Source organism: Geotrypetes seraphini, chromosome 4 (assembly GCF_902459505.1).
Source record: "Geotrypetes seraphini chromosome 4, aGeoSer1.1, whole genome shotgun sequence".
NCBI lineage: Eukaryota > Metazoa > Chordata > Amphibia > Gymnophiona > Dermophiidae > Geotrypetes > Geotrypetes seraphini.
Window position 1 is genome coordinate 94638086 of NC_047087.1, and position 25584 is coordinate 94663669.

The 25584-nt window shown below is 45.6% G+C and overlaps 2 protein-coding genes across 5 annotated transcripts in view; both read right to left on the reverse strand.

Moving 5' to 3' along the window:
• The window catches only part of CEP97 (centrosomal protein 97), a 118354-nt gene that overhangs the window by 84590 nt on the left and 8180 nt on the right, over positions 1-25584 (reverse strand). For all 4 annotated transcript variants that reach the window (XM_033940933.1, XM_033940930.1, XM_033940931.1 and 1 more), the window contains exons 2-3: positions 17994-18136; positions 7523-7681 (exon numbers count right to left, since the gene is read on the reverse strand). In XM_033940933.1, coding sequence (XP_033796824.1) covers positions 7523-7651 — 129 coding nt within the window. In that variant the 5' untranslated portion in view covers positions 7652-7681; positions 17994-18136. The remainder of the gene's footprint in view (positions 1-7522; positions 7682-17993; positions 18137-25584) is intronic.
• On the reverse strand, positions 2631-3131 carry LOC117358960 (NADH dehydrogenase [ubiquinone] 1 beta subcomplex subunit 8, mitochondrial-like). The gene has a single exon (XM_033940936.1). It carries the CDS (start codon positions 3127-3129, stop codon positions 2716-2718), a length of 414 nt encoding a protein of 137 aa, XP_033796827.1. The 5' UTR covers positions 3130-3131; the 3' UTR covers positions 2631-2715.

Sequence of the window (25584 nt, forward strand, 5' to 3'; positions counted from 1 at the left end):
ACTTAATTACTAATAACAAGCATTAATAGTATTAGCATGTGCTAACAGTATCATGCTAATAACTAAAATCAGTAAAATTCTCATGCCATTTATAGCTAATTTAAAAACGTAACAGCCTTGTACCTATTTTAAAGCCCATGGATAACAACAATGGGTAGATATTCAAAGAGGCTTATATGTCTAGCAGCAGCCACTAAAAACATGCAGACCCTTTGCCAGTTTTCAGTGGCCTAATATGAATAGTACCAATGAAAATTGTCACTGACTGACACTATCCATATAGTCGTAAACTGATATATCTAAGACTTAGTGGTCCAAATCATGTAGTAATCACAATAGTGCAATCCACTGTAGTTATCTATATACAGGTACTTAGCAGGTATTTTATATTTAGAATGATCACCTTTTACTATTCTGTTTTTATTTCCCTAGTTTAATATTCTTTAAGGGAAAAGCGCCTCAGAGTTTTGAGCCATTAACCCATACTGGTCACAGGAGGTGATAGATTCACCCAACTCACTTTTCAGTCATAGGCAGAAAAACCTTTTAACTGCTTTTTTTCTTTATTCTATTCCTTCTATTATTTTCACTATTTTTATCTTTTTTACTTTTTATCTTTTATTTCTTATTTAAAAAACCGTATTGGTCTTGTACCTGTATTAGTCTTCAATCAATAAATATCATTAGTAATTTCACTTCTCTGCTAAAGAGATGATAGAAAACTGAAAATTCTTGTCACATCTGGATGAGCCATAAGCGAACTGGAACTGCTGTGTGCTCTAAAACAGGAAAAGCCCGCCACCTGTACCTCGAGGAAAGCTACCACTAGGCCTTTTTCTAGACCGGACTGCAGGAAGGCTAAGACCACCAGAATGGGAGCACCCAACAGATCCACCTGGTATTTGGCACACCACTGCTGGAAAACCTTCCAAGCTTTGGTGAGAGCCAGCATGGCATAAGAGCTTCTTGGATCTCAAACGAGTGGCAATGACTATGTCAGAGTAGCCCCTTTGAATCAAGGCCTTGCAATCAAGAGCCATGCTATAAGAACAAAGTGCTGGGGGTTCTCCATAGGAACTGATACTTAACTGAGAAGGTAGCAATGAAGAGGGCGCTGAAGATGGACAAGACTGCACACCACGGATGGCGAAGCCAGTCTGGAACCACTAGGATCACCAGGCCTGGATGAGTCTCGATCCTACGGATGACTTGACCCACCATGGGCCAAGGCGGAAAGACGCATAGTAGTTTCCAAGTCAGCCAGGGCTGAACCAAAGTGTCTAGATCTAAGCTTCCTGGCTCTGCTCTTCGACTGAAGAAGTGCTTGACTTTTGAGTTGGATGAAGCCATCAAGTCCATCGTTGGTCTACCCCCAACGACGCACTATGAGACGGAATGCTCACTGCGAGAGAGACCACTCCTAGGTCAAGGACTTGAAGATTAATAAAGTCCGCTTGCATATTTTCCACTCCAGCCACATGTGCAGTGGAGAGAGCCTGAAGGTGTCTTTCAACCCACTGGAATAGCATCAGTACCTCTAGATTCAAGCGAGCACTAATGGTGCCCTCCCTGACGATTTACATATGCCACTGCAATGCCGTTGTCAAACACACCCCTACTGCATTTCCTTCCAGGGAATTTTGGAGAGCCCTCAACGCCAGCCGCATGCCTCAAAAGCTCTAGACGGTTGATTGACCAATCCTTTTGATGGGGAGGCCACCAACCCTGGATGGAAAGATTCCTGCAATGAGCACCCCAGTCGGTAAGACTGGCATCGGCCATACGTGTTATCCACTTCGTGATTCGAAGAAGCATGCCTTTGACAGGGCTGCTTCCTAAAGCCACCAGCCTAGGCTGCTCCTTGCTGTTTCTGTCCAGGGGAGTGGCAACTGAAGCGGATGACATTGAGGGGACCACCAGAACAGGAGGGACTCCTGTAGAGGCCACATGTGTGGCCCAGGGCACAACCTCCAGGGAGGCTGCCATGGAACCCAATACCTGAAGGTAATGCCAGGCAGTAGGGTTCGGAAGCACTAAGAGACCCATGATCTGTTTTCGGAGCTTCTGTTTGCATGGCTCGGAAAGAAAAACATGACCTTGCACTGTGTCGAACTGAACTCCCAGCTACTCCAAAGTCTGGGATGGCATTAGCTGGCTCTTATTAAAACTGACAATCCAGCCCAGGTGCTGCAGCAGAGACACCACAGTTCTCATTGCTTGCTCACAATCCAGCTGGGACAGAGCCCTGATCATCCAGTCATCCAAATAGGGATGAACTTGGATCCCCATTTTTCAGAGGTGCATCGCCACTACCACAATCACTTCAGTGAATGTGCAGGGGGCCAACGCCAACTGAAGGGAAGGGCTGCAAACTGGAAATGTTGCTGGAGAACATGAAATCTCAGATACTTCCAGTGCCCTGGGAATATGAAGATAAGCTTTTGTCAAATCCAGAGAAGCTAGAAATTAGTGCTGCTTGAATCACCGATTCACTTTGGTGAAATTGATTCGAATCGATTTGTTGTCTGAGAAAATCAGATTCACTGATTCAGCAACCAATCCCCCTCTCCTACCCACCTCTGGTGAGATCTGACATACTGCCAAGGTCTCCTTTTTTTTTTTTTTTTAATAAATACAATTCAATCTTTTTAATAAAGTAGGGCCAGATAGCTGTGCAGTTGAGGGAGAAGAGCACAGTATGGTCTAAGAAGCCCTTCAGATCTCATAGTTCTTCACTTCTTCGGGTGCTTTACTGAGATCACCGCCTCTCTCTTCATACAAGTTATTGTAGGGAAACTGCTTCGGCATTGGTTCTCCCCAGTTCCGCCTCAGGTCAGTGTGGTCCCAGGAATACCAGGGATCTCTTTCCTGCTGGGATTTCTCTGGTAGCTTGGGATAGTCACCAAATCCCATCCCATCATCTGGATAAGGTTCATAGTCCTCCAGTCTCAAGTTATATTTTTTGGCTGCGGCTTCCCTTTCCTTTGGTGTCTTTGGATATGAACCAGGCAACATGTCCTTGGAGATGCCTGAGGCAGCCCGCGCACCGCTCAGGCTCAATAATCCAGCAGGCACTCTAACCACCCTGCGGGTCAACACTCGGACACAGCAACCTCCGAACGCAGCCATCGCTTTTTTTTTTTTTTTTTTTTAGGTCTCCTAAAGAAGCAGTGGCAGTGGTTAGCAGTGGCATTGTTCTGAATGGGCGGCTCACAGTCTACCCCATCAGGGCCTTCCCTCTGCCGCGTCACTGATGCAGCTGGTGACCATCCACTGCCGTCACTGCTTTAGGAGACCTCAGAGGTATGTCAGGTCTCACGGTGGAAGAGTCCGTGGGGTGCTGCTATACAGGGGCCTGGGAGGGGAGAAAAGCTGCTGCACATGGGTGGAGAGAAGAGAAAGGAAGAATTGTTGGGGTGAAGGCAAGGAAGGGAAAGAAGCGGTGGAAAGAGGTGAGAGTGAGAAATCCTGCATATGGTGGAGGGAAGGGAAACATGAATGGAGAAGAGAGAAGGAGAAATGTTGGATATAGCTTGCTCAGTGTTGCTTTAGAGGCCAAACCTCCAGCCCAGTGATCCAAAGCATCCTGCAAGCTGTAATTGCATAAGCCAAGACCTTACCAAGAACTCTTATGAGGTCATACAAGGCATCTGCTACATAATTCACTCCCTCCAGCACCAATGATACCTGGCACAGTCTCAAGTGAAAGCACGTGCTGCAAATGAAGCGGCTGCTACTGCAGCCTTGATGCTCAAAGAAGCCACCTCAAAAAGCTTCTTTAAGACCATGTCCACCCTGTGATCATGAGAATCTTTAAGCATCACTCCTCCTTCACTAGGGAGAACTTTGTACTTGGTGCCCTGAACCACTGCCGAGTCCACTTATTTGGTTGGTCAAAGAGCTTTTGAAATTTCGACGCCATAGGATAAAGTTTAGACATAGCCTAAGTCAGTTTAAAAGAACTCTCTGGAGTCTCTCACTTTTCTGTGAGTAGAGCAGTGAGATCTGGATACGCAGAAAAAAAGGATGGCAGAGCATTAGAATGACTCATGACTGTACACCGAGATGTGGAGGGCTGATCGTCCAACATCAGTTCCCTCAAAGCGTCAAAAGAAATGGTGGACTGAGACATAAGAATTGCCGCTGCTGGATCAGACCAGTGGTCCATCATGTCTAGTAGTCCAATCCCGCAGCGGCCCCTAGGTCAAAGACCAGTGCACTAACTGAGACCAGCCCTACCTGCGTACGTTCTAGTTCAGCAGGAACTTGTCTAACTTTGTCTTGAATCCCTGGAGGATGTTTTCCCCTATAACAGCCTCCGGAAGAGCGTTCCAGTTTTCCACCACTCTCTGGGAGAAGAAGAACTTCCGTTTTAACTTTAGAGAGTGCCCTCTTGTTCTCTCTACCTTGGAGAGGGTGAACAACCTGTCTTTATCTACTAAGTCTATTCACTTCAGTATCTTGAATGTTTCGATCATGTCCCCTCTCAGTCTCCTCTTTTGAAGGGAGAAGACGCCCAGTTTTTCTAATCTCTCGCTGTATGGCAACTCCTCCAGCCCCTTAACCATTAGTCGCTCTTCTGTGGACTCTTTTGAGTAGTACCGTGTCCTTCTTCATGTACGGCGACCAATGCTGGATGCAGTATTCCAGGTGAGGGCGTACCATGGCCCAGTACAGCGGCATGATAACCTTCTCAGATCTGTTCGTGATCCCTTTCTTAATCATTCCTAGCATTCTATTTGCCGTTTTCGTCGCGGAAACACGAGTGCGCATGCGCGCGTTTTACGTCACCACCTGCTCGCTTAGTATGTCACAGCCTCCCTGCTCTACACAAGCCGGATCGCAGCCAGACGACGATCTCCGTTCCTCCTGCCTTCGCCGATCTCCATTCCTCCTTTGCCACCCACCCCCTTCTCTTCCTGCGGGCCCGAATGACGATTCCAGCAGCGTAAGCCGGACTGCAGCCAGACGCCGATCTCCGTTCCTCCTGCCGCCGCCGATCTCCGTTCCTCCTTTGCCACCCACCCCCTTCTCTTCCCGCGGGCCCGAATGGCGATTCCAGCAGCGTGTGCATCAGTCTTCACACGCTGCTTCGGGCCCTTCTACTGCCCTGATTTGCTCTGCCGCGTCTCTGATGATGTCATCAGGGACGTGCCAGAGTAAATCAGGGCAGTAGAAGGACCCGAAGCAGCTTGTGGAGACTGATGCAAGCGCTGCTGGAATCACCACGTTTGTAATCCGGACCGCAGGAAGGGAAAGGGGGGGGTGGTAGAGGAAACGCTAATGCTGCTGCACAGGGAACTGGTGGGGGGGAGGGAAATGGAGGGTGAGGGAATGCTGCTTTGGACAGACAGACAGAGAGAGGAAGGGAGACAGAAAGAAAATAAGAAAGACACAGGGGCAGGGAGATACACAGAAAGACAGACAGACAAAGGGGGCCAGGGACAGAGACAGACAGAAAGGACAGCGGGAGCCGCGTCAGGAGGGGTGCGGGATGCGGCAGTGGGAACTTTTCCAATGGGTGCAACTGGGCGGCTGTCGAGAATCTCTGATCAGGGGCAGAGCAAGGTAAGAGTATCATAGGGATAAGAAGGAGGAGGGGGGATAAAAAAGGAAGGGATGCCTACTGCTAGACAGGGGGAGAAGGAAAGAGATGCTGATGGACAGGGGGGGGTGAAGAAAAAGGAACAGAGGACTAATGTTGGACAGGGGGAGAAGGAAAGAGGTGCTGCTGGACAGGGGGGGAGGTAAAACAAAGGGAGAAGGGCTGCTGCTGCATAAGGAGAGCAGTGAAGGGGTGGTGGTGGACATAGGGGAGGTAAAAGGAAGGGAAAATGGACAGGGGGAGCAGGCAAGGGGTGGTGATGGACAGCCAAGGAAAAAGAAAGGCAGAAAGAAAGCGGCTAAGGAGAGAGAGAGAAAGAAATAAAGACAGACACACACACATATGTTCTAGCACCCGTTAATGTAACGGGCTTAAAGACTACCGTATACCTGTCAAATGGTTAAGCTAATCAGTGCCAATAATGATCTCATAATTGGCAAACATTAAAATTAATTGGTTGGAAGGTGCCTAGAACTTTCAGGTAGGCACCTAGTCCAAGGTGTGGTTGTGGGCAGATTTTGGGCATGTTTTCCATGTAGTTACCTAAATTGGACTTAGGTATTTAGGCCAAGAAAACCCTGGCATAAATAAGGGAAACCCAAGTCCAATTTAGGCACTTCTAGGCACAATTATATAAATGGTGCTTAACTCATTATTAGTTTAATTTATTTTGTTTTATATCCCATCCTCCCCAGGAGCCCAGAATGGATTACAAGAATACATACACAGTGGTATAAAGGACATCTTGTAATAGACAAACACTAGACAGTGAGTCAGTAGGCAGTTGGTACTCTAAGTGTCACCAGTGGCCTTGCCAACCAGGCCAAGACTTGGCCAGAAATATCACAGGTGGTTTATATAATATGCTTTCCAGGTGGCTTCAGGTATCATTGGTTCGGTGTGGATTATTGACATGTGCTAAGCACAGCGTATCTCTCTGCCTAATTTTTAGGCTCCCTTTATAGAATCAGGGCCTCATAGCATTGTCTTACTGCTGGGGCCAGGTAGCTTGTGCTGGGAACTGGTAGCATACATTTTTGGTACAAAGACTGCACGAGCAGAAGCGTTAGAGATTGCTCCTGCCTCAGCTCATCACTGGACCACCAGAGCTGTAAAATAGGCCTGGGGGGGGGGGTCTGTCTTTACAACAGGAAGGCATGCGCGAGTAGGAGTTTCCAGTTTGGGGTGGGAGGGGGGGCTAGAGGCAGAACTGGCCGAAGCAGAATACTTTAAGGAAGGGAGGAAATGGCAGGAATGTTGGATTTCATAGGAGAGAGAGGGTAGGCCTGAATATAAAAATCGAGATTTAATTTTTCATGCCAAAAAAATCCCAGTTAAAAAGAAAGCCATGCTGTGCCAGATGAAGATCCATCTATTATTCTCCCAATATTATCCATCCAGTATTCTCCCTCTGACTGTGGATAGCTTGGCACATTCTATACAGTTCTTCTCATAGCTCATTTCAACAATGGTTCTTTCTCCAAGTCTACTTGGCTAATAATTATTTATGGACCTTTCCTCCAGAAACTTGTCCAAATCTATTTTGAACCCATTATATTAGTTGCCTTGATTACATCCTCCAGCAATAGATTCTACAACTTAATTATGTACTGCATGAAAATTTTCTATAATTTTACAATCTGCAGACCATTGGTTTCAAGGAATGTCTTCTTGTTTTAGTGTTTTAACCTTTCATACAAAACTGTTACACTCTACTCGTGACTTAATAAGCTATTAAATTCCCTCACAGGTGTATTTTCTCCAAGCTGCAGAACCCTGAACCATGCTATTTTAAATGGGTGTAATTGTCCATTTAGCTGAACAAAGAACTTCTGAAAAGAAAAATCAGTAATTAACCTATTAAATAAGGCATATTATAGTTGTCACACTTAGTAAATAAAGCTCTAAGCAGCTTACTTTCAGGTTATTTCCAGACAGATTCAACCATTCCAAATGCACTAATTCTTTCAGCCCCTCCATGTAGCCAATGCTGTTATGGGGCAGGTTCAGCACCCGTAGCCGAGTCAATTTTGCTAAACCCATCATGCGGACAAGTCGATTGTTGGCTACAGAAAGCTGCAAGATTAAATACAAGCAAAAAACAGGGTCACCATTAAACTGCAGTGTATTAATAATAGAAGCTAAGAAATTAACTGGCAGTGCACTTATTAAAATATTTACTAACATGCTTTGAAATTCAGAATTCTAACAGTATCATCCATGTACATGCAGCTAGTGCTAGTCTCTTTATCTCAAACTCTTAAAATAGTTCTTTATTTGGCTCATACATTTTTCAGTAGTGCTTCAAGGTAAGTGACAAGGGTACTTGCATGTTCTTCCCTGTCTCTGGACAGCTTACAATCTAAGGGCTCCTTTTACAAAGCAGCATTACCGATTACTGTATATACTTGAATATAAACTGAGATTTTGGTGCCAAAAAAATGACCCAAAAACGGGGGTCTCAGTTTTTATTCGAGTCCACCAGAAATCTGACACTTTTGTACTCCCTTTACAACGACTGGTGCTGCTCTCCTGCATGCCCCCCAGTGATCGGGGCTGCTCTCATGTAATCTCCGCCCCCCCATAACCAATGCTACTTTTCTGTATGCCCCCAAATGATTAGTGCTGCTGCACTATCCCCCACTCTACCCTGCTGCCATCGCAGCTTTCTCCTTAGCAGCTCTGGTGCAGAATAAAGCCTCCAGTAGCTGTTCAGCTAAGGCCTCTCTCCACCAACATCAATGCACTGCCTTGGGCCAATGAATGGCCTTGAACATCTGAGCATGCTCAAGGTCTGACGGCTCCTGCCCCCTCTGAGAATCTCAGAGAAGGTGAGAGACTGGTGGGGATGGAGGCACCTCTTTTTCTTGCCCTCCAGCCAGATATCACCCACCTACCTACTAGCAATAAACACTGATTGATCCGGATATACAATGCGAGGGACCCAACTCAAAACAGTCCACTAATATCCCAGTGAAGATCTTAATGTCCACTCCCAGCAAAGAGATTGGAAGATATGAGGCACTGTTTGTAGGATCTTTCCCCTCTTTTGACAAAACTGGGTTCATAGACATAATCGCGGAAGACAAAGTCACGCGCTGACAACTGAGCGCAAGATGGAGACGCGCGCCGAAGAAAATTACTGTTTTAGGGGCTCCGACAGGGGATTTTGTTGGGGAGCCCCCCCACTTTACTTAATACAGATCGCGGCGGCGTTGGGGGGGGGGGTTGGGAGGTTGTAACCCCCCACTGTTTGTAGGATCTTTCCCCTCTTTTGACAAAACTGTTATCACTGCCAATCGTATAAAAAATGGTAACTGACTACCACTCTTCAGAAAATTAAATACCCAATTAGCTCCTCATACTACATCCTCTGGGGAATATAGTTGTCTATAATATTCAACAAAACAGTCCCCAACATCTGCATCCTTCCATACTATTTCCCCTGATGCTTTGCGAGGAGACAAAATATTATTCTGTGTGTGTTGAGCCTTGAACCTGTGAGCCATCAACTGCCTGTCATTGTTAAACTCAAAATATTTTTGCATCAGCATCTGCAAATTAAACTGCATACATTCCAACTCGTAGGATCTCAACTCCCTCCCCGTGCCTCCTGCAGCTGTTGCCAAACCACTTTATCCCAAGGTTGTCTCTTATGAATGCCTTACAGGCTACTAATCTGCTTAAGAAGCCATCACTCCTCCTCCTGTTTCCGCTTTTCACGATAAGTAGTCAAAGAAATAATATAGCTACGCATTGTGGCCTCAAGCCCTTCCCATACTGCCTCATATGAGGCCTCTCTCCCAATATTCAATTCCAAATACTCATGCAACCAGTCCTCCATTGTATGCTCTACTAGGGGGGTCATCCAAGAGGCTATCGTTAAACTTCTAATATTTTAGTCCCTGATTACTCTCCGAATCAATAAACTAGACCCATACAGGAGCATGATCCAACCAAGTGGCTTGTTCTATCTTTGCCTGAGTAACCCTCTGCATCATATCCCAGTCCACAAAAATGTATTGATCCAAGAGTATTAGCTGTCTACCACCGAGTATGGAGCAGCTGGTCACGGAACCAACGAGAGGGGATGCCACTCTAGACCTAATCCTCAACGGGCTAGAGGGACCCGCAAAGGAAGTGGTGGTACTAGCACCGTTAGGGAATAGCGATCACAACATGATCCAGTACAAATTAAACATGGGAACAACCAAGGTGAAAAGAACCACAACGACAGCACTCAACTTCAGAAAAGGAAACTACAAGGACATGAGGAAAATGGTAGGAAAAAAGCTCAGCAACAGCTCAGGGAAGGTGAACACCGTAAAGGAAGCCTGGACACTGCTTAAATGCACAGTACTCAAGGCACAAGACCTGTACGTCCCAAAGTTTAGGAAAGGGTGCAAAAAAAATCAAACTAAAAACCCAGCATGGATAACAACTGCAGTTAAAAAGGCTATAAGCGACAAGAAATCATCCTTCAAGAAATGGAAAAAGGAACCAACAAGGGAAAACCAGGAAGAGCACAAAAGACACCAGAAAGAATGTCATCGAGAGGTCAGGAAAGCAAAGAGAGAATATGAGGAAAGACTGGCAGGAGAAGCAAGAAACTTCAAACCCTTCTTCAGGTATGTGAAAGGGAGACAACCAGCCAGAGAGGAAGTGGGACCACTGGATGACGGAGACAGGAAAGGAGCGATACAGGAGGAAAAAGAGATAGCTGACAGGTTAAACAAATTCTTCTCGTCAGTCTTCACCAGAGAGGACACAACCAATATTCCGGAACCCGAGGAGATTATAAACGGAGAACAAGATGAAAGGTTGGTAAAACTAGAGGTGAGCAAAGAGGATGTCCTCAGACAGATAGACAGACTAAAGAGCGACAAATCACCAGGCCCGGACGGCATCCACCCAAGGGTACTAAAAGAACTGAGAAACGAAATAGCAGAGACACTTCGCCAAATATGTAACCTCTCCCTAAAAACAGGGGAGATCCCAGAGGACTGGAAAATAGCAAATGTCACGCCCATCTTTAAGAAGGGATCAAGGGGTAACCCGGGAAACTACAGGCCTGTGAGCTTGACCTCGGTTCCAGGGAAGATGATGGAAGCAATGGTAAAGGACACAATATGCGAATACATAGAAAACCATGGACAACTGAAGGCGAGCCAACATGGCTTCTGCAAGGGAAGGTCATGCCTCACGAACTTGCTGTACTTCTTTGAGGGAATAAACAGCCAGATGGATAAGGGGGAATCCATAGACATCATTTACCTTGACTTCCAAAAAGCCTTCGACAAGGTACCTCATGAACGGCTATTTAAAAAGCTGTGGTACCACGGGGTGCAAGGGGATATCTACCGATGGATCAAACACTGGTTGGCTGGCAGGAAGCAGAGGGTTGGAGTAAAAGGCCAATACTCTGACTGGCAATGGGTCACGAGCGGAGTTCCACAGGGGTCAGTGCTGGGACCTCTACTGTTCAACATATTTATTAATGATCTGGAGGCAGGGACAAAATGTGAGGTTATCAAATTTGCTGATGACACCAAACTCTGCAGCAGGGTTAGAAACACGGAAGACTGTGAAGACCTGCAAAGGGACCTAACGAAACTGGAAGACTGGGCAAAAAAGTGGCAAATGAGTTTTAACGTAGAAAAATGCAAGGTCATGCATGTAGGGAAAAAGAACCCGATGTTCAGCTACAAAATGGGGGGAACACTGCTAGGGGTGAGTAACCTTGAAAGGGACCTGGGGGTGATGGTCGACACATCACTGAAACCATCGGCGCAATGTGCGACAGCCTCAAAGAAAGCAAACAGAATGCTGGGCATCATCAAAAAAGGTATTACAACCAGGACGAAGGAAGTCATCATGCCGCTGTATCGCGCAATGGTGCGCCCGCACCTGGAGTACTGTGTTCAATACTGGTCACCGTACCTCAAGAAGGACATGGCGATACTCGAGGGAGTGCAGAGGAGGGCGACTAAACTAATAAATGGTATGGAAAATTTTTCATACGCTGACAGGTTAAAAATGCTGGGGCTGTTCTCCCTGGAGAAGAGGAGACTTAGAGGGGACATGATAGAAACCTTCAAAATCCTTAAGGGCATAGAGAAAGTGAATAAGGACAGATTTTTCAAACTGTGGGGAGCCACAAGCACTAGGGGTCACTCAGAGAAACTGAAAGGGGACAGGTTTAAAACAAATGCTAGGAAGTTCTTTTTTACCCAGAGGGTGGTGGACACATGGAACGCGCTTCCAGAGAATGTGATAGGCCAGAACTCTGTACAGGGGTTCAAGGAGGGTTTGGATAGGTTCCTGGAGGATAAGGAGATAGAGGGGTACAGATATAACTAGAGGTAGTTTATAGAAATAGGCAGAAACCACTTCACAGGTCACGGACCTGATGGGCCGCCGCGGGAGCGGACCGCTGGGCGAGATGGACCTCGGTCTGACCCAGTGGAGGCAACTTCTTATGTTCTTATGTTCTTATGTTCTTATGAGTAGTGTGTATAGTCCCTTCCCTTGGGGTTCAGACATTGCCATTCATCTTCTACTTTTAAGGCTCTAACTGTGTTCCTCCTACCAGCACTTTCTATCGATTCCATCTTTTAGATAGATGTTTCTGGATAGTTATAGGAGACTCTAGTTTCTCTGTAATGGCACCAACACTTTTGGAACTCTATTCCGTTATTTTTGCGATCTGAAAAATCTCTTAAGCCATTTAAGTCTCAATTGAAAACATATTATTTCAAAATGGCATTTTAACCTAGTTCCTAATAGGCTGATACTTTGCAACTTTTTTCTCATTATTTGCAATCTGAAAATCAATATCTTAGCTTATTAATTCTTTAAGTCTTCTTTCTTTCTGCATTTTAACCTACCCTCCTCTTCTTCTTATCCTGTTTGTTTTTTCCTTATGATATTGTAAATCTTTCCTACCCTTGTTTGCCTACCTGTGTCCAGTTTAGTTAATTTGTTTATGTCTATTCCCTTGTTTGTTTTTATCAATCTTAATTACTGCCTATTGCTTTTATTTTTTGTAAACCGTTTAGGGCCTGATTCTCTAAAAGTGCGTCCCAATTTTAGGCAGCTGTAGACGTCCTACAGCTGTCTAATCAGCCAATCGGGATGCACGTTTAAAAAAAAAAAAATGCTCCCCAGGCAGGCCGCCTATATTGAAGGCGAGGCCCGCAAGACACCTAGGCCCTGATTCTGAATAGGACGCCCGGGAGAGGCGTCCTATTCAGAATCGGCCTAAACTAAACCCCGATTCTGTAACCGGCGTCCATGTTACAGACAGGGTTAGAGAAACGGGTTAGATTAGACACGGCCCGCTACACTTATCGCGGCAAGGGATCTCTCTGCTGCTATAAGTATAGCGGGCCACGGCCCCCTGACCAGGAGGGTGCCCAAACCCTCTGCCCGAAGACGCACCCCCCCCCACTACCGACCGCCCCCCCCGACAATATCGATAGCTGGCAGGAGGGTGCCCAATCCCTCCTGCCCGAAGATGCACCCCCCCCGGCGCTAACCCCCCCCCAAACCTCCACTCCACCAAACCTGTTCTTAGATGGGTCTTGCATGTCTTGAGCCGGCAGGCACGCCTCGTCGAAATGAAGCGGGCCCGCCCCTTCCCGGCCCATCCCGCCGAAGCCTAAGGTCTGATTGGCCCAGGCTCTAGAAGCCTTGGCCAATCAGGCCTTAGGCATAGCGGGTTTGCCCATCCCCACTAAGTCTAAGGTCTGATTGGCCAATCAGGCCTTAGATTAAGTGTCTTCGGGCAGAGGGTTTGGGCACCCTCCTGGTCAGGGGGCCGCGGTCCGCTATACTTATAGCGGCAGAGAGATCCCTTGCCGCGATAAGTATAGCGGCTGCGTCTACTTACAATGTAGGCCAGCATTTTGCTGGCCTACATTTTAAGCTTCTCCTCTACTAGGGAGACGCGTAGGGTCGCCTAGGTTCAGCCTAAGGCCCGCCTAAGGCCCTTAGACGAGCTTAGGCATCTTGCGGGTCTCCCTAGGCTTCCGGAGGTGCATTCAGGCTTGCCTTGGGAGCATTTTTTTTAAAAAAACGTGCATCCCGATTGGCTGATTAGACAGCTGTAAGACGCCTAAAATCGGGATGCACTTTGGAGAATCAGGGCCTTAGACTTTACTTTTTTTGTTTAAAATGGCAGTGTATCAAATAAAATAATTGTAACCGAGTCTCCTTTCCTTCCTACCATACTCTGCAGCCCTCCCAGTATTATCCAAATGTTAAGTCATAGTCAAATTAAAATCCCTGCATCACCCTGTGATGGAGTATTTAAGGGACCAGGTCCTGTATAAATTCCCTTTGGCTTTCATTGAGAGCATAAACATTTATGAAAAAATAATTAATTCCATCCAATAACATTGCTTGCATCAGGTTATCTTCTCTGCGGATTCTGCATCACTTCTAGTTTTATTCCCTTAGGAAATAAAATACCAATTCCTTCCCTCCTTTTTAGATGAACCCTTCCCAAAGGCCCAAAAGACCACAGGAAAAAAAACTGTCCTTCATACTGTTCAAGAGCCTGTAGGAAATGTGTTTCTTATAGAAAGCAAATGGACGTCTTCAGGTGTAACATTTCCCAAAAAAATGTCTTTCACTTATAAGGAGAATTATAGAGAAAACTAACTTAAATCTCATCCATGAGCATCCCTTAAAAAAAAAAACTATAAATTTATAGAACTTCCCTTCTCCATTTCCCTCCCATCCCCCCCTCGAGACTTATCCTGACCCCCAGCCCCCTTAAAGTGGGATCAAGTCAACTTCCCACCACGTAGCAAGGAAGTAACAGCTCCCCCATAGCCCCTTACACATCTCCATCTAACTTCCAGTTTAGATCTCCTTAAATTCATCCTGGTCACGCTCCTGTAATCTCATCATACATGCACTCCATCCATTCACCCCACTCCTCCCTATCCTCCCTGTTCTGCAGTGGGCCCTGCTATCCCCCCTACTATTCAATCTCTATGTCAAACCTGTCCTAAAGATAGCCTGCAAATCAAATGTGGATTCATTCCTTCACGGATGAAGGAGGAAAAAGAAGTGGCGGATAGACTAAACATGTTCTTTTCATCAGTATTTACAAGAGAGGACACATCCAACGTGCCGGAACCTGAAAAATCTTCAAGGGAGATCAAGCGGAAAAATTAACATCCATAGAGGTAAGCCTCGAAGACGTACTAAAGCAGATAGATAGATTAAAAAGTGACAAATCTCTGGGCCCAGACGGAATCCACCCTAGGGTATTGAAAGAACTAAAAGAAGAAATAAAGGAAATACTACAACAGGTTTGTAATCTATCCTTGAAAACAGGGGTGATCCCGGAGGATTGGAAGATAGCAAACATTATACCCATCTTTAAAAAAAGATTGAGAGGTGACCCGGGAACTACAGACCGGTAAGTCTGACTTCGGTCCCGGGGAAGATGGCAAAAGCACTGATAAGACAGCATCAAAGAGCATCTAGAAAGAAATAAACTGATGAAAAAAAGCCAACATGGCTTCTGCAAGGGAAGATCGTGCCTAACGAACTTACTGCACTTCTTCGAAGGAATTAACAAACAAATGGACGAAGGGGCCCCCATAGACATCGTATACTTGGATTTCCAAAAAGCCTTTGACAAGGTACCCCATGAACGCCTACTATGGAAACTGAAGAACCATGGGGTGGAAGGAGATATACATAAATGGATCAAAAATTGGTTGGCGGGTAGGAAGCAAAGGGTAGGAGTGAAGGGCCACTACTAGGACTGGAGAAGGGTCATGAGTGGTGTTCCGCAGGGGTTGGTACTCAGACCGCTGCTGTTCAATGTATTTATTAATGACCTAGAAACAGGGACGAAGTGCGAGGTTATAAAATTCGCAGATGACACCAAACTATTTAGTGGAGTTGGGACTAAAGAGAACTGTGAGGATTTACAAAGGGACCTGAACAAACTAGAAGAGTGGGCGAAAAGATGGCAGATGAAATTTAATGTAGAGAAATGTAAAGTCTTGAATGTAGGAAACAGGAACCCGATGTACAGCTATATGATGGGAGGGCTGGTAATGGGTGAAAGTAGCCTAGAAAAGGACTTGGGGGTACTAGTGGACAAGACAATGAAGCCGTCGGCACAGTGCGCAGCGGTCTCTAAGAAGGCGAACAGAATGCTAGGTATTATCAAGAAAGGTATTACAACCAGAACAAAATAAATTATCCTGCCGTTGTAACGGGTGATGGTGCGCCCACATCTGGAGTACTGTGTCCAATATTGGTCGCCGTACCTTAAGAAGGATATGGCGATACTCGAGAGGGTTCAGAAAAGAGTGACATGATTGATAAAAGGTATGCTGAAAGATTTGAGAAACTGGGGCTCTTTTCGATGGAAAAGCAGAGACTTAGAGGGGACATGATAGAGATGTACAAGATCATGAAGGGTATAGAGAAAGTGGAGAGGGACAGATTCTTCAAACTTTCGAAAACTAAAAAAACGAGAGGGCATTCGGAAAAATTGAGAAGGGACAGATTCAGAACCAATACTAGGAAGTTCTTCTTCACCCAAAGGGTGGTGGACACCTGGAATGCGCTTTCAGAGGGTGTGATAGGACAGAGTACGCTGGTTTCAAGAAGGGATTAGATGATTTTCTGAAGGAAAAGGGGATTGAAGGGTATAGATAGAGAATTACTATACAGGTCCTGGAACTGATGGGCCTCCGCGTGAGCAGACTGCTGGGCGCGATGGGACCTCTGGTCTGACCCAGCAGAGGCACTGTTTATGTTCTTATGAACCGATTTAGTTAAAACGTAAAAATATTCACTATACCATGCACTGTACAGGACTTTTTTTGTGTTTGTTTTTACTTTACCAGTGACCAAATACAAATGTGCCAAAGAGCTTACCTAACATCTTATGGTTTACAACAGTGTCTCGTAAACTTCTGAACTCAATGGCAAAGGCTGTGGCTGGTGCTTGGATGTCATCTTGATGATGTCATGCACATGCATGAAGGCCCTCCAGATGGGACCTTGAGCCGCCAGTTGGGGTGTGCTGGAGCAGGAGAGGCATGGAGAAGGGGAGAGGCACCAGCGAGAGAAAAGTTGCAGATCAGAGAATGACCGGAAGTTGTGTCAGAGGAGAAGCTTCTACCCGCAGACGCATGCGACTTCAGGCTGGCTCTGGTGGCCTGCACAAAATTACACTAATGCACCACGAAGGTAAGGAGGGGAGGGAGATGCTTGGACCGCGTGAGGGGTTCTGAAGTGGGGTGGTGAGAGGGAAGGGTGGTGGTGGAAAGGAATGGAACAGATGCTGAAGGGGGGTGGGGAGGAACAGACGCTGAAAGGAAATGGGGAAGACAGAGTGGGGAGAAGACGCTGGAAGGGAAGAAGACAGAGATGCCAGACTATGGGGGGAGCAAAGGGAAGAAGATGGGTGCCAGACCAATTGGAGGGGTGAAGGGAGAGGCACAGTAACAGAGTAAATTTAATAATATTAAATATTGAACTAGGCCAGTTACAGGGCAGACTTGCACGGTCTGTGTCTGTGTATGGCCGTTTGGTGGAGGATGGGCAGGGGAGGGCTTCAATGGCTGGGAGGGTGTAGATGGGCTGGAGTAAGTCTTAACAGAGATTTCGGCAGTTGGAACCCAAGCATAGTACCGGGTAAAGCTTTGGATTCTTGCCCAGAAATAGCTAAGAAGAAAAAAAAAAAAATTTAAATTGAATCAGGTTGGGCAGACTGGATGGACCATTCGGGTCTTTATCTGCCGTCATCTACTATGCTACTATGTTAAATGGAAGACGCAGAGAGAAGACAGACAGTGGATGGAAGGAATTGAATGAAAAGATGAGGAAAGCAGAAACCAGACAACAAAGGTAGAACAAAAAAGCTTTAGGATAAAGTAGTATATTAGTTGTGTTGCTAAAAATTTATAAACAAAGCCCTGCCAGCTGAACATCTCTTTCTCTAGTTCAGCAGCCAGAACTTTGATTTATAAGGAAGGAATAAGCTAAATATTGCAGTACTAAGGCTTGTATGGATGCTGCAGGGACAGTGGTTACGGGGGCAGAGACAGTGGATGCGGGGACGGGGTGGGGACAGTGGGCGCAGGGATGGGGTGGTGACAGGGATGGTGGTCACGGGGACAAATTTTTTCCCCCGTGTCATTCTCTAGTGCAGATGCCGGCTAATTGCCCACAGGACGTGCCTCTCGCTGCGAGAGGCACATCCTGTAGGCAGTCAACCAGCGCTAGTGCCTCTCCTCCTCGCCAGCGTTTCATGGCACACCCGGAGTTTCACCGTGGCACACAGTTTGCAATACAATGGTTTACAATAAATGACAATTTAAGTAAGAAACATTAAATTTCAGCCTACCTGTATGAGATTTTTGCATTTATCCAAATGCTCCAGCTTAATTATTTGGTTCTTATCTAGAATCAGGGTATGAGTATCAGCTGGACAGGGTAATACAGGCCCAAGTTTCTGCAGTCCCTGACCTGAAAAATCTACAATTGAACCTTGGAAGGAAGAACATTGATTAAAAGATATGCTCGTTAGGCAGTGAATTTATAAACTTTAAGACACATGTACATAAACTCGTCTACCTGGTTTATATTTAAACATGCTATCACTTTAACATTTCTGATTGATGTAAATAAAACACAATATTACAATCTTACTAATACTGCATCCATTAAGAGGAGCATAACCCAGGTCTTGCCAATTACATCATTACATCTAGAAGCCAGCAGATGAGACCTCTTTTGATTTTCCCTCCTCATACTTCCAATATTGTCCCCAGTAACTTTTTTTATTTTTTACTGCTGGGGAGGGAGGGGTAGGAATCCTCTCCAAAATCAGCAGTAGCTCTTTTAGAAATTACCATACCAGTATTCTGCATCTGAAGGCAAAGAAACTAGTAAACACCTTCTACAAACACCCTTAAAAATAGGCTGATTGCTGTATGACAGCACCCCCTTAAAAGGCGAAAAAAAGAGGTAATTGCCTCTATTTCACATATCACCACCAGCCTCTTTCTTTCTCTAAAGGATGACCGAATTTCAATTTTGGTTTTGCCTTTTATAACAGGACTGGCCTGAAATCCATATTTGGTCTTATTTCGATTTCAGCAGAAAATGCTTGCACATTTTCAGCTGAAACTGAATTTACATTCTACCTACTGTGTGTGCTCCTCCCCACACCCCTTCTCTGAAGGGTAATGGATTCAGCAACCTCTTCCCCCTGGACCAAGGTTTTCCAAGCTATTTTGACAGTGAAGAAGGCATGGGGAGGAGCAACTAGGGATCACCACTACCCCAACCAACCACTGGACCACCAAGGATGCAAAAGAAAGATGAAGATGCATAGTAGAGAATGACACGGGGAAAAAAATCTGTCCCCGTCACCGCCCCGTCCCCGGCCCACCATCCTCTGCACCGCCCCGTCACCGCCATTCCATTCACCGCCCCGTCACCGTCACTGCCATCCCTTTCACCGCCCCGTCACCGCCACTGCCATCCCATTCACCGCCCCGTCACCGTCCCCGCAGCATCCATATAAGCCTTAGTACTCTAATATTTAGCGTATTCCATTCTTATAAATCAAAGTTCCTGCTGCTGAACTAGAGAAAGAGATGTTCAGCTGGCAGGGCTTTGTTTATAAATTTTTATTAACACAACTAATATACCACCATAATGTTTCCGACAGAGGACAAGTATGCAATAAATGCATTTTGCTGTTTCAATGCCAGTGCTCAGCAGAACAGACAGCAATATGGACATTCACCTTATGTAGTACTTTTTTAATATATAAAAATAGGCAAAATTAGTTGCTGTTTTATCATTATATTTTCTTGCCATTATAGTATTCTTCATTGATCATTTTTCTTTTTAAATTCAAAACAAATTCAACCTATCTTGTGTCCCAGCATGAATTCATGTTTCATTCAATTGGCTGTTTCAAGGGAATTAACCCTCCAACTTCCATTTGCAAAAATACCCAATGTTGTTCCTTCTATGAGCAATATTTAAATTATGAGGAACAACATTGGGTATTTTTGCTGAATTGTGTGACAGCATTTGGGCTGAACATGAAGATTGAAAATGCCTGGTTAGCCCTGGACAGATGATTTGAACAGCCAGGAGCCTGTCCTGGCCATTTAAATCATTTTGAATATCTAGTCCAATGATAACAGAATTAGGGTGATTATAGAAACATAGAACTTTGTTGATCACTAAAAACAGTGGAGACTAAGGGTCTATCAAGTTCAGCATCCTGTCTTTGACACTGGCCAGTCTTGGTCTTTGGAACTGCCCATTGTGTCAGAAGCAATAGGGATTAAGTGACTTGCCCAGGGTCACAAGGAGTGTAGTGTAGCTCTAACCACTGGATTTAGAAGTTGGCTTCTTTTGGGATCTTTAACTCATCATCGCTAGGACTCGAATCTGAGTCCGTGGCACCTAACATAGAATGGAATTAGTATGGCAAAGTAATGAAGAATGGTCCAGCAGCCCCCACCCTCCCTCCACCTCACCTTATATTCGTTCCGAGTTTGCCGGCTTCCTTTTTCCCTAGCCGCACGCGTTCAAAAAGCCGTGCATTTAGCCAGCTCCCTCCCTCCACCTCACCTTAAATTTCGAGTTTTCCGGCTTCCTTTTTTCCGAGCCGCACGTGTTCAAAAATCCGTGCACGCGCGGCTGCGCGAGTCAATCAAACTTCTCCTCTCCTGCAACTTCCTGTTTCCGGTTGCGTCAGAGGAGAAGATTGATTGACTCGCGCAGCCGCGCGTGCACGGATTTTTGAACACGTGCGGCTCGGAAAAAAGGAAGCCGGAAAACTCGAAATTTAAGGTGAGGTGGAGGGAGGGAGCTGGCTAAATGCTACGGGTGGGCGGGCGGTGGCTGCGGGGACCGCGCGATCCTTGATACCTCACTGCGGAGACAAGACCATTCACCGCCCCGCGGGCGGTGAATGGCCTTGTCCCCGTCGCCGCAGCGACTGCTAGTTTTCTTCCCCGTTTTCGGCGGGTGACCCGCGGCTAAAATGCGGTGGCCGCGGGTAAACCGCCACCGTGTCATTCTCTAATGCATAGTAACAAAGTAACATAGTAGATGACAGAAGATAAAGACCCGAATGGTCCATCAAGTCTGCCCAACCTGATTCAATTTAATTTTTTTTAAAAAATTTTTCTTCTTCTTAGCTATTTCTGAGCAAAAATCCAAAGCTCTGCCCGGTACTGTGCTTAGGTTCTAACTACTGAAGTCTCTGTCAAAGCTCACTCCAGCCCATCTACACCCTCCCAGCCAGCCACTGAAGCCCTCCCCAGCCCATCCTCAACCAAACGGCCATATACAGGCACAGACCGTGCAAGTCTGCCCAGTACTGGCCTTAGTTCTTCAATATTTACTATTATTTTCTGATTCTAGATCCTGTGTTCATCACACACTTTTTTGAACTGTCACCGTTTTCCTCTCCACCACCTCTCTCGGGAGCACATTCCAGGGATCCACCACCCTCTCCGTAAAGAATTTCCTTACATTGCTCTTGAGTCTCCCACCCCTCAACCTCAAATTATGCCCTCTGGTTTTATCATTTTCCTTTCTCTTGAAAAGATTTTGTTCTACGTTAATACCTTTCAAGTACTTAAAACATCTGAATTAGAGAGTTGCGCGGGGACAGAAATCCCACCCGTCCCCGTCAAAGTCCCATCCGTCCCTGCGAGGAATCCCTCCGTCCCCATGAGGAATCCCCTCCTTCCCCACCCGTCCCCGCGAGGAATCCCCTACGTCCCCGCCCGTCCCTATAAACTTCAGAAATAGTTATTTCAGTTAATTATGCTACTGAATTAAAGGCTCTGGTAGAAACCCATTTAAAAATAAGCAAAAAGACTTTATTAATTTGGAAATATTAATTAGGAAGAATACATACTTTGTAAACAGGTTTCTACCAGAGCCTCTAATGTTTATACATTTTTATCAACACAACTAATATACTACTTTATCCTGAAGCAAAAAAAAAAAAAGAATTTTTTTCCTACCTTTGTTGCCTGGTTTCTGCTTTCCTCATGTTCTCATTCAATTCCTTCCATTCACTGTCTCTCTTCTCTCTGCGTCTTCCATTTGCTCTGTTACTGTGCCTCTCCCTTTCTCCCCCCTTCCAAATTGGTCTGGCACCCATCTTCTTCCCTCCGCTCCCCCCATAGTCTGGCATCTCTGTCTTCTTCCCTGCCAGCATCTTCTCCCCACTCTCTCTTCCCCATTTCCTTTCAGCGTCCTTCTCCCCTCCATCTTCCCCATGTCCTGTCAGCATCCTTCTCCCCCTGTCTTCCCCATGTCATTTCAGCGTCCTTCTCCCCCCTGTCTTCCCCATGTTCTTTCAGCGTCCTTCTCCCCCCCCCCCCCCGGTCTTCCCCATGTCCTTTCAGCGTCCTTCTCCACCCCTTTGCCTTCCCCATGTCCTTTCAGCGTCCTTCTCCACCCCTTTATCTTCCCCATATGCTTTCAGCGTCCTTCTCCCCCCTCTGTCTTCCCCATGTGCTTTCAGCGTCCTTCTCCCCCCTCCCGTCTTCCCCATGTCCTTTCAGCGTCCTTCTCCACCCCTTTGTCTTCCCCAGTGCTTTCAGCGTCCTTCTCCCCCCTCAGTTTTACCAATTTCCCTTAAGCGTCTTTTCTTCTCCACTCCAACTTTCCTCCCTTTCTCCCTTCCTGCCCCTTACCTTTGTGGCGCTTCCCCACCCGACCGACAACAGAACAGGCCCGGACCGACAAACTTCCCTGCCCTGTAGCCGCGAATCTAAATTACCTTCTTACAGCAGCTGGAGTACTGAAGCATACAATGAAAGCAGTGCATGCAAATAGATCTCATGTGTATTCATTGGGGAAATCCTGAAAACCCGACTGGATTGCGGCCCTCGAGGAGGGACTTTGACACCCCAGCCCTATGCAATAGAACCCTGCCGACCCTGATGATCAGTGACATGGCAGAGAGAAGGTCTCAGCAGGGAAGGCCACGAAGCAGGCCGTTCATAGCATTGCCACCGCTATTTTTTGAGGCCTCAGAGGTACGGTGGAGGTTCAGTGGGGTTCTGCTGCACAGGGGGATTAGAGGGAGGGCTAGAAAAAAGCTACACAAGGGGATGGGTGAGAAGGGAGGAAGGATGGAAAGAGGAAGAATTGGGGTGGAGGAGAGGAAGGGAAAGATTATTGTTGTACATGAAAAAAATAAGACATCCCTGAAAATAAGCCCTAGTGTGTTTTTTAGACCCAAAATTAATATAAGACACTGTCTTATTTTGGAGGAAACACAGTAGTAGCTTCATTGAATGCCTCCTAGTCCTAGTATTTTTGGAAAGAGCGAACAAGCAATTCACATCTATCCTTTCCACTCTACTCAGTATTTTATAGACCTCTTTCATATCCCCTCTGAGCCATCTCTTCTCCAAGCTGAAGAGCCTTAGTCGCTTTAGCCTCTCCTCATAGTAACCCCTCAATGCATACACAAAGGTGGTAAAAGTAGTTTCCTGGGTCACTATGGTGCTGTTTTGCGGTAAAAGCAGGGTCTAAACCAAATTGTCTCAGAAGTCATGTTTCTTAACAGTAATGCAATTATGTCAAGGGGGGTGGGGGTCTGACCAATATGCCAGATGGTCAAATTAGCAAAGGTTGGATAACTGAGATTGTACTGTACTTAAATAACTATTGCTTTTCAAAGAAAGCTTGGAGAGGAAACTTGCACTGAGTGACAGTCAAGACCTGCCAAGTTAGACTTTTTGGAACTGGGTATTATGATGAATTATGAGACAAACATGAATTTCAATAGTAGAATCAGGGACTAGAAATCAAACATCGCTTTGGCATGTAAAATCAAAACCAGGATTAGTCAACAAGTAATTGCTCATGGCTGCCAAATTACTCAGTTGTATGAGAGACAACCCTAAACGAAAACAATTGGGGTGGGGTGAGAGGAAGACGTCGTAACTTGTACAATCAGTTACAATTTTACCGAGCAGACTGGATAGGCCACTTAGCAAATGATAGCAAGTAGGACCATGTTACAGTACTTACAGAAGGAATTGCCAATTAATAAAACATATAAAGTTCTATATTCCAATTACTGACACATTTGAAATTGCAGATTTTGATTACTTGTTCATGGGAAAGTGACAATCTCCCTCACTGATTCAGGTAATAATTGGTTGGCAAGTGACAGAATATCATGCAAGGTCACAACACTATCCCAACAGCATCTGGAGAAGTTTTCTAACAAAACCAGTAGAGATGCCGATCTGATTAGGCATCAAATTAGAAAATGTCAAGTTATAAATTATTAATTTTGCTCCAACTACTTTTCAACAAACACAAATAAGGGAAACATTCATGTGATCATCATCAGCAATCACACCCAAAACATATATATTTAGACAACTAACACCAACAGGCAGATCCTGTTCTAGTTTTTGCTCCACTGCATGCAGTTGATTGGGGTATCCCTATTGTGGGGTCTTCTAGAAATAGGGAGATCCTGGTTTCTTTACAAGGAGAACTGTTCCAGCAATTGGTAATGGAACCCACGTGGGGTGGGGTCATACTGGACTTAATGCTTACAAATGGGATACAAGCTATACCGCCGAGACAGAGTAGGTCAAAAAGGTGGGGGGTATTGCCCTAAATATCAAAGAGGGCATTGAGTCTACTGGAGAGAACACGCCTGAAATGAAAAATAAGGTAGAGTCTCTATGGGCCAAAATTTCAGGAATAAAAGAGATGGAAATGAAGATCGGCATTTACTATCGACCACCAGGACAGTCCGAATAAACTGATGGAGAAATGATGGACAAGATTAAACGCAACTGCAAGGGAGGCAACGCAGTTATCATGGGTGACTTCAATTATCCGGAGATAGACTGGAACCTAGGCCCTCCCTGCTGCAGTAGGGAGACCAAGTTCCTGGATGCTATAGGCGATTGCTTTCTGGAACAACTCGTCAAGGAAAATACGAGAGGAAACGCAATTCTGGACTTAATTCTAAATGGACTACGATGACCGGCCCAAGACGTAGAAATAGAAGGGATGCTGGGAAACAGTGATCACAATATGATCCACTTCAACCTAGACACAGAGGCAAAACATCGATCCAGAACGATGAGCACGGTGCTGAACTTCTGAAAAGGGAATTACAAAGGGATGAGACTCAAGGTGGGGAAGAAGATTAAGAAAAGAATAAGCACTATAAAATCGCTAGAGCAAGCATGGTCTCTTTTTAAGGACACAGTCACCAAAGCGCAAAATCTATATATACCGTGTATCAACAAGGGATCCAAGAGGAAAAAGAACAAGGAACCGGCGTAGTTCACTATAGTGGTGAAGGACGCGATCAGAGATTAGAAGACTTTGTTTAAGAAATGGAAAAGGTCAAAATTGGCCGAAAATTGGAAAAAGTACAAACATCATCAAAGCAGGTGCCATAAGGCAGTAAGAGGGGCCAAAAGAGACTACGATGAAAAAATAGCCAAGGATGCAAAAAACTTCAAGCCGTTTTTTCAATATATTAAGGGGAAATGACTCATGAAGAAAGTGGTGGGGGCCGTTGGATAACCATGGAATAAAGGGAGTGCTAAAGGAGGACAAAGCCATAGCCAACAAACTAAACACATTTTTTGCGTCTGTATTTACTAAAGAGGATATATGCAACATACCGGAAGCCGACAGGCTATACACAGGAAACAAAGACGGGAAACTGACAGAGCTGACGGTCAGTCTAGCAGAGGTATGCAGGCAGATTGATAGGCTTAAAATCGATAAATCCCCAGGACCGGATGGCATCCATCCGAGGGTAAAAAAGGAACTGAAAGGGGCTATAGCTGAACTGCTCCAACTAATAGCCAATCTATCGATCAAATTGGGAAGGATTCCGGAAGTCTGGAAAGTGGTGAATGTTACGCCGATCTTCTAAAAAGGTTCAAGGGGAG